The 17,778-nt window shown below is 40.8% G+C and overlaps 1 protein-coding gene across 1 annotated transcript; it reads right to left on the bottom strand.

The window, feature by feature from the left end:
- Positions 1-6,890: 6,890 nt before the first annotated feature.
- Positions 6,891-9,749, bottom strand: LOC113145568 (acidic mammalian chitinase-like). Its single transcript, XM_026332425.1, has 5 exons — positions 9,698-9,749; positions 9,297-9,342; positions 8,472-8,512; positions 8,249-8,275; positions 6,891-8,004 (listed from the first exon to the last, which is right to left on the bottom strand). Exons 3-5 carry the CDS (start codon positions 8,494-8,496, stop codon positions 7,517-7,519), a joined length of 540 nt encoding a protein of 179 aa, XP_026188210.1. The 5' UTR covers positions 8,497-8,512; positions 9,297-9,342; positions 9,698-9,749; the 3' UTR covers positions 6,891-7,516.
- Positions 9,750-17,778: the final 8,029 nt, after the last annotated feature.

The raw sequence follows: 17,778 nt of genomic DNA, 5'->3' as shown, positions 1-17,778 counted from the left end.
GGCCGTTGGAAATGTTCCAGCCTGTAATGAGTTATTAACTAATTGAGTGAGTTGTGGTAACAAACTGCTTAGTACTGATTTCAGAAACTTAGTGGGTAAAACATCAAGGCAACTGGTGGATGAGCTCAGACTGGAGATGATCTCTTCAACTGTTATGTCATTTACTGGTGTAAAGTGTGTCAGTTCTACCAAGTGTTTCCTGATGGCTGCAGAGTTGGTATCTGCCTTGTGCAATTTATTGTTTGTTTAATACCCTGAATCTTGTCATTAAAAAATAATGCAAATTCATTACATTTAGATGTTGAAATTAGTTCCAGTGGCAATGGAGATGGAGGGTTTGTTAACCTACTCACTGTAGCAAACAGGACACGTGAGTTGTTACTATTGTTGTTGATGATTTCAGAAAAATACATTTCTCTCTTTCTACGTAGAGTTTCATTGAACACACACATCATCTACTTATAAATGTCATAATGAACCTGGAGCTTTGATTTACGCCATCTTCGTTTGGCACTCCCTTTTCTGTGCCCTGACCAAGTCATCATTTCTCCACGGTGGCTTTTGCCTGTTCCTGATTAATTTATCTAACAGGAGCAATCACATCTATGACATTTAGAACACTTGAAGTATATGAATTCAACAAATCTTCAACATGAGAGAAAGTGATATTTTCAAACCTAATCATCTCCATAAACAGTGTCCTGGTGTTATCATTTATGTGTCTTTTCTGAACAAGTGTAGGTCCAGTTGCATCTTTGGGAATTATGGACAAATCAAAAAAGACACAAAAATGATCAGACAAAGCAACATCAATTACAGTGACATTAGAAGCGTTAACACCCTTAGTAATGACAAGGTCTAGAGTGTGACCTCTGGTATGGGTCGGCTCTCTACTGTGCTGACTAAGGCCATACATTTCAAGGACGGCAGAAAGTTCTTTAGCATATCTGTCACAGGCCTTATCCATGTGAACCTTAAAATCACCTGTAATAACCAAACAGTCAAACTCTGTGAAGACAACTGAAAGCATCTCAGTAAATTCATCAATAAAATTTTGACAGCATTGGGGAGGTTTGTAAATGATAATAAAAAGTACAGAGGGAGATAATTTTTGCTCCATTTTGAAAGATACATACTCAAATGATAAGAACTCCTCAAATAACAGCCTGCGGGTAACCATATTATCCCTAAAAAAGGGAGGAGTTATTTTGATAGTGATTGTTGTGGTATTGAGATGTGTGGTTCTGTGAACTGTCAATGTGGCAGTGGGTGCTGTGCTTCTGGGAGTCTGGGTTGTAAAATTGTGAGCTTTGGTTGTTATAGTGACAGTTTTGTCATTATCAGTTGTGGTTCTAACAAAAGGAGTTGCAGTTTTGGCAATCTCAAATAAGGTAAGTGGATTTTTTGATGTGGTAAGGGGAGTTGTAGTTGTGATATTGTGGGGTGTGTTATTGTCAGTTGTGGTTCTAACAATGGGAGTTGTATTACTAATCAAGCGTTTTTGTTGTGGTAAGGGAAGTTCTAGTTGTGACAGCCTGGGTTGTCTTAGTAGCAGAAGTGGTCGAGGTAGGATGAGTTGTTTTGATAATAGGGCCTGTGGTTACTGTATTAGAACCACAGCACTGGCAACATTCTTTAAAGATCAGTCCTGGTTGACAGTATTGGATGTTTGTTTTCTCATTGTTACAAATGTAAAAGGAACTTGGGTTACTAGGTTTGGGATAAATCCCATCTCTTTTACCTTTACAGGGTTCTATTGGCACTGTAGCAGCAATAGATGGAATTGCGGTAACAGGAGTTGTTGTTTTGACATTGTGATTTGTGGTTGCCCCTCCTTGAACTGCCACCTTATCGTGGTGGAGGGGTTTGAGTGCCCATATGATCCTAGGAGCTATGTTGTCCAGGGGTATATGCCCCTGGCAGGGTCTCCCAAGGCAAACAGGTCCTAGGTGACGGACCAGTCTAAGGGTGGTTCAGTGACCAAGGACTGTAATGTTGCCCAGCATGGCGAAGCCGGGGCCCCACCCTGGAGCCAGGCCTGGGGTTGGCGCCCGTTGGCGAGTGCCTGGTGGCTGTGCCTCCCCCCATGGGGCCCAGCTGGGCAAAGCCCAAAAGAGCGACATGGAGCCGCCCTTCTGTGGACCCATCACCCACAGGAGGATCCATAAGGGGCCAGTGCCTAGTGGATCGGGCGGGGGGGGGCTTGACGGTACCGATTAGAGATAGTCGGGCTCACCTCCACGCACAGCCTGGGCTCTGAAACTCAGCTCCTTGAGGGGGGCTGGACTCTCTTCTACTCTGGAGTTGCTCGCAGTGAGAGGCAGCGATCTGGTGTGGGCTTGCTCATAGCTCCCCAGCTCAGCCACCACGTGTTGGAGTTTTCCCCCTCAGAGTGAAAGGGTCGTCTCCCTGCGTCTTCAAACAACAGTGCAGAGTACCCGGCCTTTTTGGAATCTCTCGGGGGGGTGCTGAAAGGTGCTCCTACTGGGGACTCCATAATTCTGTTGGGGGACTTCAACACTCACGTTGGCAGCGACAGTGAAACCTGGAGGAGCGTCACAGTTTGTCCATAACGAACACCATGTTCAAGCATAAGGGTGTCCATCAGTGCACATGGCACCAGGACACCCTAGGCCGGAGGTCAATGATCGACTTTGTAGTCGTGTTGTCTGACCTTCGGCCGTATGTCGTGGACACTCAAGTGAAGAGAGGGCCAGAGCTGTCAACCGATCACCACCTGGTGGTGAGTTGGATACGCTGGTGGAGGAGAATGCGGGACAGACTTGGCAGGCCCAAACGTATTGTGAGGGTCTGTTGGGAATGTTTGTCCGAACCCACTGTCAGAGGGGTCTTTAACTCACACCTCCGAGAGAGCTTCTACCAGATCCCGGGGGAGGCTGGGGACATTGAGTCCGAATGGACCATGTTTTCCACTTCCATTGTCGATACGGTGGCTAGGAGCTGTGGCCGGTGGTGGACACCGGAGGTAAGGGATGCCATCATGCTGAAGAAGGAGTCCTACCAAGTTTGGTTGGCTTGTGGGACTCCCGAAGCAGCTGACGGGTACCGTCGGGCCAAGCGTGCTGCAGACAAAAACTCGGGTATGGGAGGAGTTCGGTGAAGCCTTGGAGAAGGACTACCTGTCGGCCCCGAAGAGATTCTGGCAAACCGTCCGGCGCCTCAGGAGGGGGAAACAGTGCTCCACCAACAATGTTTACAGTGGAAGTGGGGAGCTGCTGACCTCGACTGGGGATATTGTCGGACGGTGGAAGGAATACTTCGAGGATCTCCTCAATCCCGTTAACACGTCTTCCATAAGGGAAGAAGTGGCTGGGGATTCGGAGGCTGATCCATCCATTACCAAAGCTGAAGTCACTGAGGTAGTTCGGCAGCTCCTTGGTGGCAAGGCACCGGGGCTGGATGAGAGCCGCCCCGAGTACCTCAAGTCTCTGGATGTTGTTGGGCTGTCATGGCTGACACGCCTCTGCAACGTCGTGTGGCATTCAGGGACAGTACCCCTGGATTGTCAGACCGGGGTGGTGGTTCCTCTTTTTAAGAAGGGGGGCCGGAGGGTGTGTTCCAACTTGTGGGAGGTGCTCCAGGAGTATGGGGTTGGGGGCCCTTTGCTGAAAGCTATCTGGTCTCTGTACAAACGGAGCAGGAGCTTGGTTCGTAAAGCCGGTAGTAAGTCAGACCTGTTCCCAGTCCACGTTGGACTCCGGCAGGGCTGCCCTTTTGTCACCGGTTCTGTTCATTACTTTTATGGACAGAATTTCTAGGCGCAGCCAGGGGCCGGAGGGAGTCCAGTTCGGGGACCACAGGATTTCATCTCTGCTTTTTGCAGATGATGTTGTCTCTCCAGCGTGCGCTGGGGCGATTTTCAGCCGAGTGCGAAGCGGCTGGGATGAGAATGAGCACCTCCAAGTCCGAGGCCATGGTACTCAACCGGAAAAAGGTGGCTTGCCATCTCCAGGCCAGGGGAGAGATCCTGCCTCAGGTGGAGGAGTTTAAATATATCAGGGTTTTGTTCACGAGTGAGGGAAGGACGGAACGTGAGATTGACAGATGGATCGGGGCATGAGCAACAGTAATGCGGTCGGTGTACCGGTCCGTTGTGGTGAAGAAGGAGCTAAGCCGGAAGGCGAAGCTCTCGATTTACCAGTCAATCTACATTCCTACTCTCACCTATGGTCATGAGCTCTGGGTCAGGACCGAAAGGACAAGATTGCAGATATAAGCACCTGAAATAAGCTTCCTCCGCAGGGTGGCTGGACGCTTTCTTAGAGATAGGGTGAGGAGCACGGAGTAGAGCCGCTGCTCCTCCACATCGAGAGGAGTCAGTTGAGGTGGCTTGGGCATCTGTTTCGGATGCCTCCTGGGCACCACCCTGGGGAGGTCTTCCGGGCATGTCCCACCAGTAGGAGGCCCCGGGGAAGACCCAGGACATGCTGGAGGGACTATATCTCCCGGCTGGCCTGGGAATGCCTCGGTGTCCCCCCTGAAGAGCTGGAGGAAGTGTCCAGGGAGAAGGAAGTCTGGGTATCCCTGATTCAGCTAGTGCCCCTGCGACCCGGCCCCGTATAAGCGGAAGAAGATGGATGGTTAGATGGATGGATGGATGGATTTGTGGTTGCATACGTTTTGGTTAAAGTAGGGGTTGTTTTTGTAGGTATTGTCTATGGTAATGGGATTTTTTGTTGTTAGTCAAATTTGTGGTTTTTAGTGAGTGGGGTGTTGTAATGGCCGTTGTCATTTTGGTTTTAGGTTGGTTTGGTTTTGGTTTAGGAGTCATGGTTGTGACAAGTGGAGTTTTGTTTATTGGAGTTTTGTAGTAGTGGAAACATTCATTGTCACAGTGGAAACTTTGCTTGTTGTAGATTTGTTTGCAAGATTTGTTGTTGTAGTGATAAGAGTTACAGAACTACAGTTGCAGAAGTTATGGTTGTGGTAGGGTGAGTTGTGTTTTTTGGATTTGTGGTTGTAATAGTTGTTGTTGAGGGACCTATGTCTCTGTGAGTTGTTTTAGTAATAATGTCACTTTCTGTTGTAGCTACACAGAGGCTAAAACTAAACCAGAAAGAAGACACCCTAAGAAAAGTTAAGGCTTTGCGGCCTGATCATATTCTGAAATTTGCTGGTAATGGAAACATACTTAGAGCACTGTTCCAAATACCTAATAGAATTTAGATGTTCCTGAGACTCACATGGCATTAAATTAGAGCAGGATTTTATGATATTTTGGCCCAGAGACTGTTTTTGTGTAGTTACTCCCATAAGGTTTCTCAAACCTGACATACATTCCATGTATAAATGCTGTTGTAAAGTAAATTTTTCTCTTCTCCTTTCTCACTACTCTGTGTTAACTGAACATGGATCAAGTGACTGCATTTTCTTGGTTAGTTAATAAATATAGCTCAAAAATGATTCATTTGTTGTTGAGCTCATCTGAGAAGAACATAATAAAAAGAAAACATATCCAAAAGCAACAAAATCTGAGCCATTGTTTTTCATACTAACCCTAAATTAACAGTTGCTCCCAAAGGCATAACCCCATTCTTTCAAAAGAAGAAAGAACAAGCAAGGTATAGAGTGGTATGATGTCCCCTGGCTGGAGGTGGCTGGTGTTACTAATGTGGGTTTTATTGCTTGTGGACATTTCCATATACAGTGGGTATAAGTACAGAGATATCCTGGAAGAAAACCTCTTCCAGAGTGCTCAGGACCTCAGACTGGGCCGAAGGTTCATCTTTCAACAGGACAATGATCCTAAGCACACAGCTAAAATAACAAAGGAGTGGCTTCGGAACAACTCTGTGACCGTTCTTGACTGGCCCAGCCAGAGCCCTGACCTAAACCCAATTGAGCATCTCTGGAGAGACCTGAAAATGGCTGTCCACCAACGTTCACCATCCAACCTGACAGAACTGGAGAAGATCTGCAAGGAAGAATGGCAGAGGATCCCCAAATCCAGGTGTGAAAAACTTGATGCATCATTCCCAAGAAGACTCATGGCTGTACTAGCTCAAAAGGGTGCTTCTACTCAATACTAAGCACAGGGTCTGAATACTTATGACCATGTGATATTTCAGTTTTTCTTTTTTAATAAATTTGCAAAAATTTCTACATTTCTGTTTTTTTCTGTCAAGATGGGGTGCTGAGTGTACATTAATGAGAAATAAAATGAACTTTTTTGATTTTGGCAAATGGCTGCAATGACACAAAGAGTGAAAAATTTAAAGGGGTCTGAATACTTTCCGTACCCACTGTAGAACAAGTTGATTGCCTTTTTAGCCTTTTAGATTTCTTCTCACTGAAATTGTGAGTAAGACACTTCATAAATGATTATAAATACATAAATAATAATACACTCCTACCTCATACTTTGAGGTGTTTTTAGACCTAACATTCTCTGTAAAATCTAGGAGTGCTTTTTAGATGCTTGATAAAGAGGGCCCTGGTCTGTTTCTTCATTTAAAATGATTTGAAATCTTCAGAAAAAGAATTTCCCTCTTTTAGGTTTTCAGTGAGGTCGAAAGGATGACATGAACTCATACTGATCATGGTCCACAGGTAGATTTCTTCTTTCTTCATTTCTACTTCTCAAAAGTGAAGTCTCATCATATGTAACTTTAACATAATTTTTTTTTTGCTTCAAAATCATTCGAGGAGAGAGCATTAAGTTTTGTGTGTCTGTATATACCTCCTGACAGTTTTTTGCTCAATAAAAATGGGCTGTTTTGTATGAATTACAATATTTTAAATAAATTGCAGTGGAGTTTGGAAGTAAAAGATGTGTGTCAGTGTGCATGAAAATATTATCTAAAATAAGGACAATATGAGGTAACCAAAACACTGAACAAACTGGAACAAAATGTGAGAAACTTGTGGCATTTCTTCAATTTGCAATTACTGATTATTTATTTATTAATTTGTAATACAAAGTAGGTTTGGTTAAACCTTTGTGTACAGTATTTCAATCAATATGTAACAACTGTGTCAACATGTAAGACAAATTCGATCATCCAGTAGCTAAATATAACCCAAGATCTGACAAATGTAACCCATGTGACAATACACCAACAGTGACATATATGAGCAAAAACCATATATAATTGAATGAGGCACATCCGAAAGAGAAAAAAAAAAACATGTAGGCTATGTCAAAGTAGTTCAGATACAGATACAAACACAGCATTGAATGTTACATACACAGCAAAGGTTTTTATAATTATATATTGACACCTTAGTGATATGAAGGAAATCCATCTTCATTCAATGGGGTTTTCAGATTCATGTAGATTCTTGATCTTTGTAGATTAGTGGAAATATTTAATGTGGAAGTCTAGGGCTAATCACAGCATTTACAGCTTTCTCTAAAGACCAAACCTGGTTGGCAGTATTGGATGTAGGTTATCCCATTGGCACAGTTGTAGAAAGAATTTGGGTTATTAGGGTTGGTGTAAAGCCCATCACTCTTTCCAGCACAGGCACCTCCACTAGCTGTACCAGAACTGGTTTAAGTAGTGCCTGTAGAGTAATCACAGCAGTTACAGCTTTGTCTAAAGACCAAACCTGGTTGGCAGTTTTGGATGTGGGTTATCCCATTGGCACAGTTGTAAAAAGAATTTGGGTTATTAGGGTTGGTGTAAAGCCCATCACTCTTTCCAGCACAGGCACCTCCACTAGCTGTACCAGAACTGGTTGAAGTAGTGCCTGTAGAGTAATCACAGCAGTTACAGCTTTGTCTAAAGACCAAACCTGGTTGGCAGTTTTGGATGTGGGTTATCCCATTGCCACAGTTGTAAAAAGAATTTGGGTCATTAGGGTTGGTGTAAAGCCCATCACTCCTTCCAGCACAGGGACCTCCACTACCAGTATCAGACCTGGATGAAGTTGTGGTTCTAGTGGAAGTTGTGGTGGTTGTAGTAGGAGTTCTTGTGGTTGTACTCGGAGTTGTGGTGGGAGTTGTAGGTCTAAGGAAATTTCTGGTGGTTGTACAAGTGCCTGTAGGGTAATCACAGCAATTACAGCTTTCTTTAAAGACCAAACCTGTTTAGCAGTATTGGGTGTGGGTTATCTCGTGTCCACAGTTGTAAAAAGAATTTGGGTCATTAGGGTTGGTGTAAACCTCATCACTCTTTTCAGCACAGGGACCTCCTCACGGAGTAAATCAGTTTAAATTTCTTTACATTTGCTCATTTCCAACATGTAATTTCTTTTAAGACTGTGATTCATATTTTAAACTTACCTAGGCTGGCGATAATCAAACAGATGCCTTTAAAGAGATAAACTTGATCAACATTAGGTTGACAACAAAACGGGTCAGGTTACACACAAAAATACAAAGAAAAACCTTAACTTGGGTAAATTAAATCATTACCAGATACAAAAGTGTGAGGTGTGAAGTGATCTGTTAGGGTTTAGATTAATCAGCCCTTTAAGGAAGCATTTCCTTGATCAGTGTGTCTTACCTGCAATCAGACGTAGCTTGTACATGTTGTTACTATGTGTCCTTTAGAACCAAACACAGAGTAAAATCAATAAAATCTAATGACTAAACAAATAGATGAAAGACAGGAATAATAAAAAGAATCCCAAAAGCCCATTTAACTAAATGCCCATATGAATAAAAATGCCTTCAGCTATTTTCTAAAGAACTCAACAGAATAAGCCACTCGCAAAGATAGGGGTAGGGCATTCCACAGTCTGGGAGCCACTGACTGGAATGAAACGTTCCCTCTAGATTTATATTGGGTTTTTGGTACCATTAGCAACTTCTGACCTGAGGTGTCTTGCTAGGGAGTAAGCATTACTCCATGGTAAAGCCTGGAGAAATACTGAAGTGGTAGGTGGGATCAACTGATCAAAAGATAATCTCTCACCTATTGAATTGTTAACTGTTAAATTGCATTAGGTTGATTAGAAGCTTCTACTTTTGAAGTCAGTAAGTTTGGAAATGTCATTCAAAGGATAGAAGCTATTTCTAACTGCCTTGAATGGTTATCCAAGGACATTGATTTGTCAAATATTACACCCAGGTTTCAAAAGCTCTCCTTGACCCAGGAGCCCAAAGACCCAAGGTGTTGTTTACTTAGAGGAATTTTATCATCTGGGGCAGTAATCCCTATTTCACTTTTCTGTGAGTTCACTTGGAGGTAGTTGATGGTGTCAATATCCAACTCAAAACATTTATGGGCCATTTTCCAAGAGTGATAAGAGTTGAGAGCTAAGAGTGATTGTAGCTGTCCTCACAAATGGATTGAAAATAATTTGTTAGAAAAGAAATTTGTACTTACCTTTATCAGCAGAAGGCTTAAGAATCAGTTGGTGAGCAAGTAGCATCTACAATTATTAAAGAACAAAGATTATTATTATATTAGACAATAAAAACATTGACTTAATTTAGAGAGAAATGTAACAATAGAGCAGTCAAATGTTAAAATTACAGAGAAGTGGAAACAGCCACCTACAAACACAGTATTACTCTAACCACAGGTGTAAAAGTGTAGCCAGTAATTTCAGACATGTCAGCCAATTGTTGCTTTGTAAACTATTGTCAGTCTGGTTTGATCTTAATAATGATAACCCCATCATCATAACGGAACATAAAACAGTACTCATATAATAAGAAACACACTTTAAAGACAGAAAGAGAAAACATGGTGCATGGTGTTAAAAAAGTTAAAATGATACTCACAAAGAGAAGTCGCTCTGCTGTGACTGATGGAGGACTGCCTGATGTCTGGCAGTTAAATAAGGTAGGTAGACAAAAGGGTGTACCACTTGGATAGGGTGTGGAAATTAAAGTATTGTTGGAATGTACAAAGCAATTACATCCTGCTGGTAATTGGGAAACCATCCCATAACAAAATTTTTTCTCTTTGAATTTAAAATATATGCTGTGAAATGATGTGAAGCCGTTTGCATTTTTCCATTCCTATGTGAATTCATTGAGTGCTAAAGCTAAAGGTAAAGCTATTTTTTATTGCCCTACATATAGAATTCTTGGAACTATAATGCACAGGAGTGATCAGCCAGTAATATAATGACCAATACAGTACAATTGCATTTCAGTAATTCTTGGACATATTCCTCTTAATTTATAGTGACAGCAAAAGGCTTACAGAAAATTAGGTGGCAGAGGGTGTGTATCGTGCAACAAAGGTCTTTAGTCAGACTCAAACCAGGGACATTGACATTACGTGATCATTGTCTTAAATCTCTTAAATCAGAAGGACAGCCTAATTCTGTGAAACATATACAGTACATGTTCTAATCACCTGCAGGTTTAGGGGGTGTAAATATACTGTATTATCAATAAACTTCAATTATAACTCAGTCTAGTAGAGCATCACTCCATGGTAAAGCCTTGAGAAATACTGAATTGGTAGGTGGGATCAACTGTGCCAAAATATAAGCTCTTCACTGTTGAATTGTTCGATGTTAAATTGTATTATATTGATTAGAAGCTTCTACTTTTATGGTCAGTAAGAGTACATTTGGTGAATGATTCAATTAATTGAGAATTAAGGATTCAATCTAAAATAATCTACAGTTCTGTCCACAGTAAATAAGAAACATAAACCGACAGTTACAGTCATTATTCCAACCAGGTTTACATTTACAAGCTATATTTATTAACTAACACTAATTCTCAAAGACATTCAATTCCTGTCATAGGGCTAGAATTTGTGAAAAGGTGACACACAACATTATAATGTTGTACTGGAATGCACCCTCTAATTACTCCATAATTAAAACCAACAGAAACACACCCACAGACAGTTTGTTTCAGTTTCTAGGACAGTAATTACTGATAATAAACAGCATCATCACATAAGGAATGTTCTGTAATAGTGCAACAAACATAACCTAAAAATTACTTTGGATTGTATTTTCATATGTTGAAAATATTTCTTTTTTTGCTGTAACAAAATTGTTTTCAGTTACATATTTCAACCATAAAAATGTTGCTCTGACCATTATAGTAAAATGTTCACAGAAAACACATTGGGTTTTTCACCAAGATATTTGATATAACACTAAAGTAGAAATGTGCATATGAATTGTCCCATTTATGAAGATGTGTATACGCCTGGTTCAGTTTTAGAAATTTTAGTCTGTGAAAATAGTTGCATGTGCTCAACCTCAAATATGTGGGTATTACTAAATTACTCACTAGTATTACCTATTACTAAATTACTCACTAGTATTACCTAGCATAAAAGATTACCAACAGGACAAAAATAGCTTACATAAACTTAAAAGGTTAGTTTCTTTTAGTTTGCTTAGTAATATGCTTAAACTCAGCAGGTTATCTCATCTAAACTATTAAATCAAATCAAGCCTAAAATTGCCAAAACATCTAACCACCTATTGGTTTACTAAGTAGCCTATAGCATCTCAGAGTCACTAGCATGGCTATAGACCAGGGGTCTCAAACTCCAGTACTCAAGGGCCACTGCCCACCAACTATCCCTGCCCTTGTAGCTGTTGACTGCCTAAACAGACTTGATTCAAGTAATCAGCAGTGGGTAGGCCAGGGACAGCTGGAAAACAAGCAGGATGGTGGCACTAAAGGACTGGAGTTTGAAACCTCTGTTGTAGTCAATAAAAGGACATTTGAAAGGACTTGTGTCCTTTTTATCGTATTGTCTTTGGTATATAAATGAACTTACTACAGTTGTATATACTGTATACACTACCGTTCAAAAGTTTGTGGTCACCCAGAGAATTTTGTGTTTTCCAAGAAAAGTCACCCTTTTATTTACCACATGAGTTGTAAAATGAATAGAAAATATAGTCAAGACATTGACGAGGTTAGAAATAATATTTATTTGAAATAATTTTTTCCTTCAAACTTTGCTTTCGTCAAAGAATCCTACATTTGCAGCAATTACAGCATTGCAGACCTTTGGCATTTTAGCTGTTAATTTTTTGTGGTAATCTGGAGAAATTTCACCCCACACTTCTAGAAGCCCCTCCCACAAGTTGGATTGGCTGGATGGGCACTTCTTGCGTACCATACGGTCAAGCTGCTCCCACAACAGCTCAATGGGGTTTAGATCTGGTGACTGCGCTGGCCACTCCATTACAGATAGGAAACCAGCTGCCTGCTTCTTCTCTAAATAGTTCTTGCACATTTTGGGGGTGTGCTTTGGGTCATTGTCCTATTGTAGGATGAAATTGGCTCCGATCAAGCGCTGTCCACAGGGTATGGCATGTCGTTGCAAAATGGAGTGATAGCCTTCCTTATTCAAAATCCCTTTTACCCTGAACAAATCTCCCACCTTACCAGCACCAAAGCAACCCCAGACCATCACGTTACCCCCACCTTGCTTGACAGATGGCGTCAGGCACTCTTCCAGCATCTTTTCAGTTGTTCTGTGTCTCACAAATGTTCTTCTGTGTGATCCAAACACCTCAAACTTCGATTCGTCCGTACATAATACTTTTTTCCAATCTTCCTCTGTCCAATGTCTGTGTTCTTTTGCCCATATTAATCTTTTTCTTTTATTGGCCAGTCTCAGATATGGCTTTTTCTTTGCCACTCTGACCTGAAGGCCAGCATCCCGGAGTCGCCCCTTCACTGTAGGTGTTGACACTGGCGTTTTGCGGGTACTATTTAATGAAGCTGCCAGTTGAGGACCTGGTGAGGCGTCTATTTCTCAAGCTAGAGACTCTAATGTACTTATCTTCTTGCTCAGTTGTGCAGCTGGGCCTCCCACTTCTCTTTCTACTCTGGTTAGAGCCTGTTTGTGCTGTTCTCTGAAGGGAGTAGTACACACCGTTGTAGGAAATCTTCAGTTTCTTGGCAATTTCTCGCATGGAATAGCCTTCATTTCTAAGAACAAGAATAGACTGTCGAGTTTCACATGAAAGTGACCCCAAACTTTTGAACGTATCAGATCCACATATTGTAGGGACAGTGAGCAAGACTGAGAAAATGGTAATTAAATTTAAAGATGTATTATTACAATTACAATAATTATTTTCTAGAACTCTGAATTCCTTTTTACTGGTCCAGCAAATTCAAGCAATGAAGTGTAAACATTCATCCATCCATTATCTATACCTGCTTACTCCTACTTAGGGTCACGGGGATCTGCTGGACCCTATCCCATCTCTCAGGGTACACCCTGGACAGGTCACCAGTCCATCACAGGACCACATAGAGACAAATAACAATTTAGAGTCACCAATCAACCTGACATGTTTTTGGACTGTGGGAGAAAACTAGAGTAACCTGGGGAAAACCCATGCAAGCACAGGGAGAACATGCAAACTCAACACAGAAAGGCCACTGCTGGGTTTCGAACCAGGAACCTTCTTGCTGTGAGAAACACCTGAAAATAAGTTTTTATTGTAAAGCTGCTGATCAGGGGTTTAATACTCTGAATATACTACTAGCAACAGAACAAAGAACAATGAATAAGCTTAAACAGAATGAAAAATAGGGAACTTGTGTTTGTATCATTTCATTAATTTATTCGGTAATCATTATTAGTATTGATTAAAATTAGGGTTACAAATACAGATACAATATGCAACAGCCAAGATATCATGTAAGATAATGCCAATCATTCTGGCTAAAAATATAGAAAGAATATAGCCACAATAGGGTTACATGCGCCAATAGACATAAATACAAACAACCATAAAATTGAATTAGGCATGGCAGAAAAAAAAACAACAGAGAGCAACAAGACAATAATTGCACTCTACAAATTGTGATATATATTATTGATAAAATTATATAAATAATAATGTATATTAAGATGTATTTCATTCTGGATGAGGAACTGCTGGAATTCCTAAGCATAGCAATCAATCACTGAACAACTTTCGCACAACCAAAAACTAACCAAAAGAATTATACATAAGGCTTTTTAACAATGCCACAGTTTTGTTGCCAAGAAAAAAATTGACCACTTATGCAAAATATTATTAACATGCCAATCATAGTATTGAGATGAGTTGTGGTTGTAGCATTGACAGCTTTTATAGTGGAAATTGCAGTGGTTACAGTTCCATAATGTTGTATATTGTATATTAAACTCTTACCACAAACTAATGTTACTGATGCACTTAATAAAAAAAATTACTATGTAAAAAAAAAAAAAAACGCTTGCGAAATTTGCCTTAAATGTAACACTATCTTTGCACCACATGACTAATTTGCATACATAAATGCTTTTACGATTGAATTACACAAGAAAATGTATTTACAACACATTTATGGACAGTGAATCGAAGCACTGGGCAAACCCTCACTAATCTGCCATACTTAATTGTTTTTTCGGTAAAACAACCAAGTTCAGGTGAGAAAGCACGGTTAAAACGACATTACCTTACTGCATTTCTTATAACATCCTGATATTCAATTAGAATAATGTTAGAAATCGATATGGATGAATTTATACTGCCTATTAAATTATAGAATATTTGATTGGATGTCAAGCCTGCTGATCTGGTTGTCAGCAAAGAGGAGAGAGAAGGATAGAAAAGGAGAGAACAGGATGCAGTCAGCAGAAAGTGCACTTAGCGTAAGGCTCTGTATGTCACATTCTCATTAGGGGCTCAGCACCTCTAAAAGTCTGATACTACAATCAACCCTGGTTGTTTTCATTGTGGTAATGGTATTTCTCATTGGGGGTGAGTTTTGCTTGTGAGAAATGTACTACTAGCAGTACAACATCTTCTTTTTGTAGTGGAAGTTGTGGTTGTGGGAGTGTTTCTCTGAGTAGCTGTGGTAGTCGGATGTGTGGCAGGAGTAGATGTAGTTGGGGCATCATGAGTTTTTGCTTTTCTATTGAAAGCTTTTGTAGGCAGAGTTGTGATTCTGAATGTCTTGGTTGTAGGAGTGACACTTTTGGTTAGAGTAGTCCGATGTGAAAGTTTTGTGAGAGATGTCATAGGATATATGAGAATTGTGGTAGCGGTGAATTTGGTAATTACAGTTTTCAGAGATTTAGTTTTAGTTATAGTGATAGGAGTTTTGTTGATGTGGGAAGTCTCTGTGTGGTCATTGACACTGTGGTTCTGCGAGCTGTGGTTTTAGTTGGAGTACGGGAAGTTCTACTTGTGATATCCTGAGTTGTCTTGGTGGCAGAGGTGGCTGAGGTAGCAGGAATTGTTGTTTTGATGGAAGGAGTTATGCTCTTGTGGGAACTGTTGGTGTGACAGTGGTGATCCTGTTTCCACAAGTTCTGGTTGTAACAGTGGGAGGTTTTGTTGTGGAAGTGACAGTTCTGTCATGACTTGTAGATCTAACAATGGGAGTTGTAGTTTTGGCAGCTTGAGTTGAAGTTGTAGTAACTGGATTTTTTGTTGTGGTAGGTGGATTTCTAGTTGTGATACTATGGGTTGTATCATCATCAGGTGTGGTTGTCATAATTGGAGTAGTATTATTAGAGATTGGAGATTTCCATGTGGTTGTGAAAATTCTAGTTGTGATATCCTGTGTTGTCTTAGTTACAGAAGTAGCTGAGGTAGGATGAGTTGACTGGCTAGTAGGATTTGTGGTCTTGGGATGTATGGTTGTGGTAACTGTCAATGCCACAGTGGGAACTGTATTTCTGGGAGCTGTGGGACTTTTTAATGCAGTAGAGGAAGTTCTAGTTGTGATATCCTGTGTTGTCTTATTGGCAGATATGGTTGATGTAACAGGAGTTGTTTTAATAGTAGCAGTTGTGATATCAAGCTTTGTTGATGTGGGAACTCTCAGTGTGGTGGTTGGCACTGTGGTTTTACGAGTTGTGGCTTTAGTTGTAGTACAGGAAGTTCTACTTGTGATATCCTGGTTTGTCTTGGTGGTAGAAGTAGCTGGTGTAGGAGGTGTTGTTGACTGGATAGAAGGATTTGTGGCATTGGGGTGCATGGCTGTGGTGGGCACTGTGGTTCTGGAAGTTGTGGCTGTAACATTGAGAGCTGTTGTGATAGTGATAGTTGCTTCATCATAAGTTGTAGTTGTAACAATTGGAGCTGTAGTTTTGCCAGCCTGAGTTGAGGTTGTAGTAACTGGATATTTTGTTGTGGTATGGGGAGTTGTAGTCATAACATTGTGGCTTGTGTCATTGTCAGTTAGGGTTGTAATAATCAAAGTTATATTACTAGTAATGGGAGTTTTTGTTGTAGTATGGGAAGTTCTAGTTGTGATATCGTGTTTTTTTAGTGAGAACAGTTGTTGCAATAGGAAGAGTTGTTTTGATAGTGATTGTTGTGGTATTGAGATGTGTGGTTCTGTGAACTGTCAATGTGGCAATGGGTGCTGTGCTTCTGGGAGTCTGGGTTGTAAAATTGGGAGCTTTGGTTGTTATAGTGACAGTTGTGTCATTATCAGTTGTGGTTCTAACATAAAGGAGTTGCAGTTTTCGCAATCTGAGATAAGGTAAGTGGATTTTTTACTTACTAACCTTGTGCTCTCTCTCTCCCCTAGTTTGTGCTCTCTCCCTCTCTCTCTGTTCTCTCTGTACCTTCTGCAGGTGCCCCTGGTCCTGGAGCTGTTTATCGCTGATGTGCAGTTACTGGTCCCACCAACCTGCAGTGTCTATTTGTTGTTTATTGTTGCTGTTCTTTTCTCTCTGCTCTATCCACTCACCCCAACCGGTCGAGGCAGATGGCCGCCCAAACTGAGCCCGGTTCTGCTGGAGGTTTTTTCTTCCGTTAAAGGGAGTTTTTCCTCTCCACTGTCGCCAAGTGCTTGCTCATAAGGGAATTGTTGGGTTTTTAGTTTTAGTTTTTGTAAAGTGCCTTGAGATGATTTGTATTGTGATTTGGCGCTATACAAATAAAGTTGAATTGAATTGAATTGAATTTTTTGATGGGGTAAGGGCAGTTGTAGCTGTGATATCGTGGGGTGTGTTATTGTCAGTTGTGGTTCTAACAATGGGAGGTGTATTACTAATCAGAGTTTTTGTTGTGGTAAGAGAAGTTCTAGTTGTGACAGCCTGGGTTGTCTTAGTAGCAGAAGTGGTCGAGGTAGGATGAGCTGTTATGATAATAGGGCCTGTGTTTAATGTATTAGAACCACAGCACAGGCAACATTCTTTAAAGATCAGTCCTGGTTGACAGTATTGGATGTTTGTTTTCTCATTGTAACAAATGTAAAAGGAACTTAGGTTACTAGGTTTGGGATAAATCCCATCTCTTTTACCTTTACAGGATTCTGTTGTTACTGTAGCAGCAATAGATGGAATTGTGGTAACAGGAGTTGTTGTTTTGACAGTGTGATTCGTGGTAGGGGTTGTTTTTGTAGGTATTGTCTCTATGGTAATGGGATTTTTTGTTTTTAGTCAAATTTGTGGTTTTTAGTGAGTGTGCTGTTGTAATGACCGTTGTCATTTTGGTTTTAGGTTGGTTTGGTTTTGGTTTAGGAGTCATGGTTGTGACAGGTGGAGTTTTCTTTATTGGAGTTATTGTAGTAGTGGAAACATTGATTGTCACAGTGGAAATTTTGCTTGTGGTAGATTTGTTTGCAAGATTTGTTGTTGTGGTTACAGTTGCAGACGTTATGAGTTGTTTGTGGTTGTAATAGTTGTTGAGGGACCTATGTCTCTGTGAGTTGTTTTAGTAATTCCGGTTATTTTAGCATCACAATTTCCATATAGAACAAGTTGATCGCCTTTTTAGCCTTTTAGAATTCTTCTCGCTGAAACTGTGAGTAAGACACTTCATAAATGATTATAAATACATAAATAATAATACTCTCCTACCTCATACTTTGAGGTGTTTTTACACCTAACATTCTCTACAAAATCTAGGAGTGCTTTTGAGATG

This window comes from Mastacembelus armatus, chromosome 7 (genome assembly GCF_900324485.2).
Source record: "Mastacembelus armatus chromosome 7, fMasArm1.2, whole genome shotgun sequence".
NCBI classification, from domain to species: Eukaryota; Metazoa; Chordata; class Actinopteri; order Synbranchiformes; family Mastacembelidae; genus Mastacembelus; species Mastacembelus armatus.
This window is presented reverse-complemented; position numbering and strand designations above follow the sequence as displayed.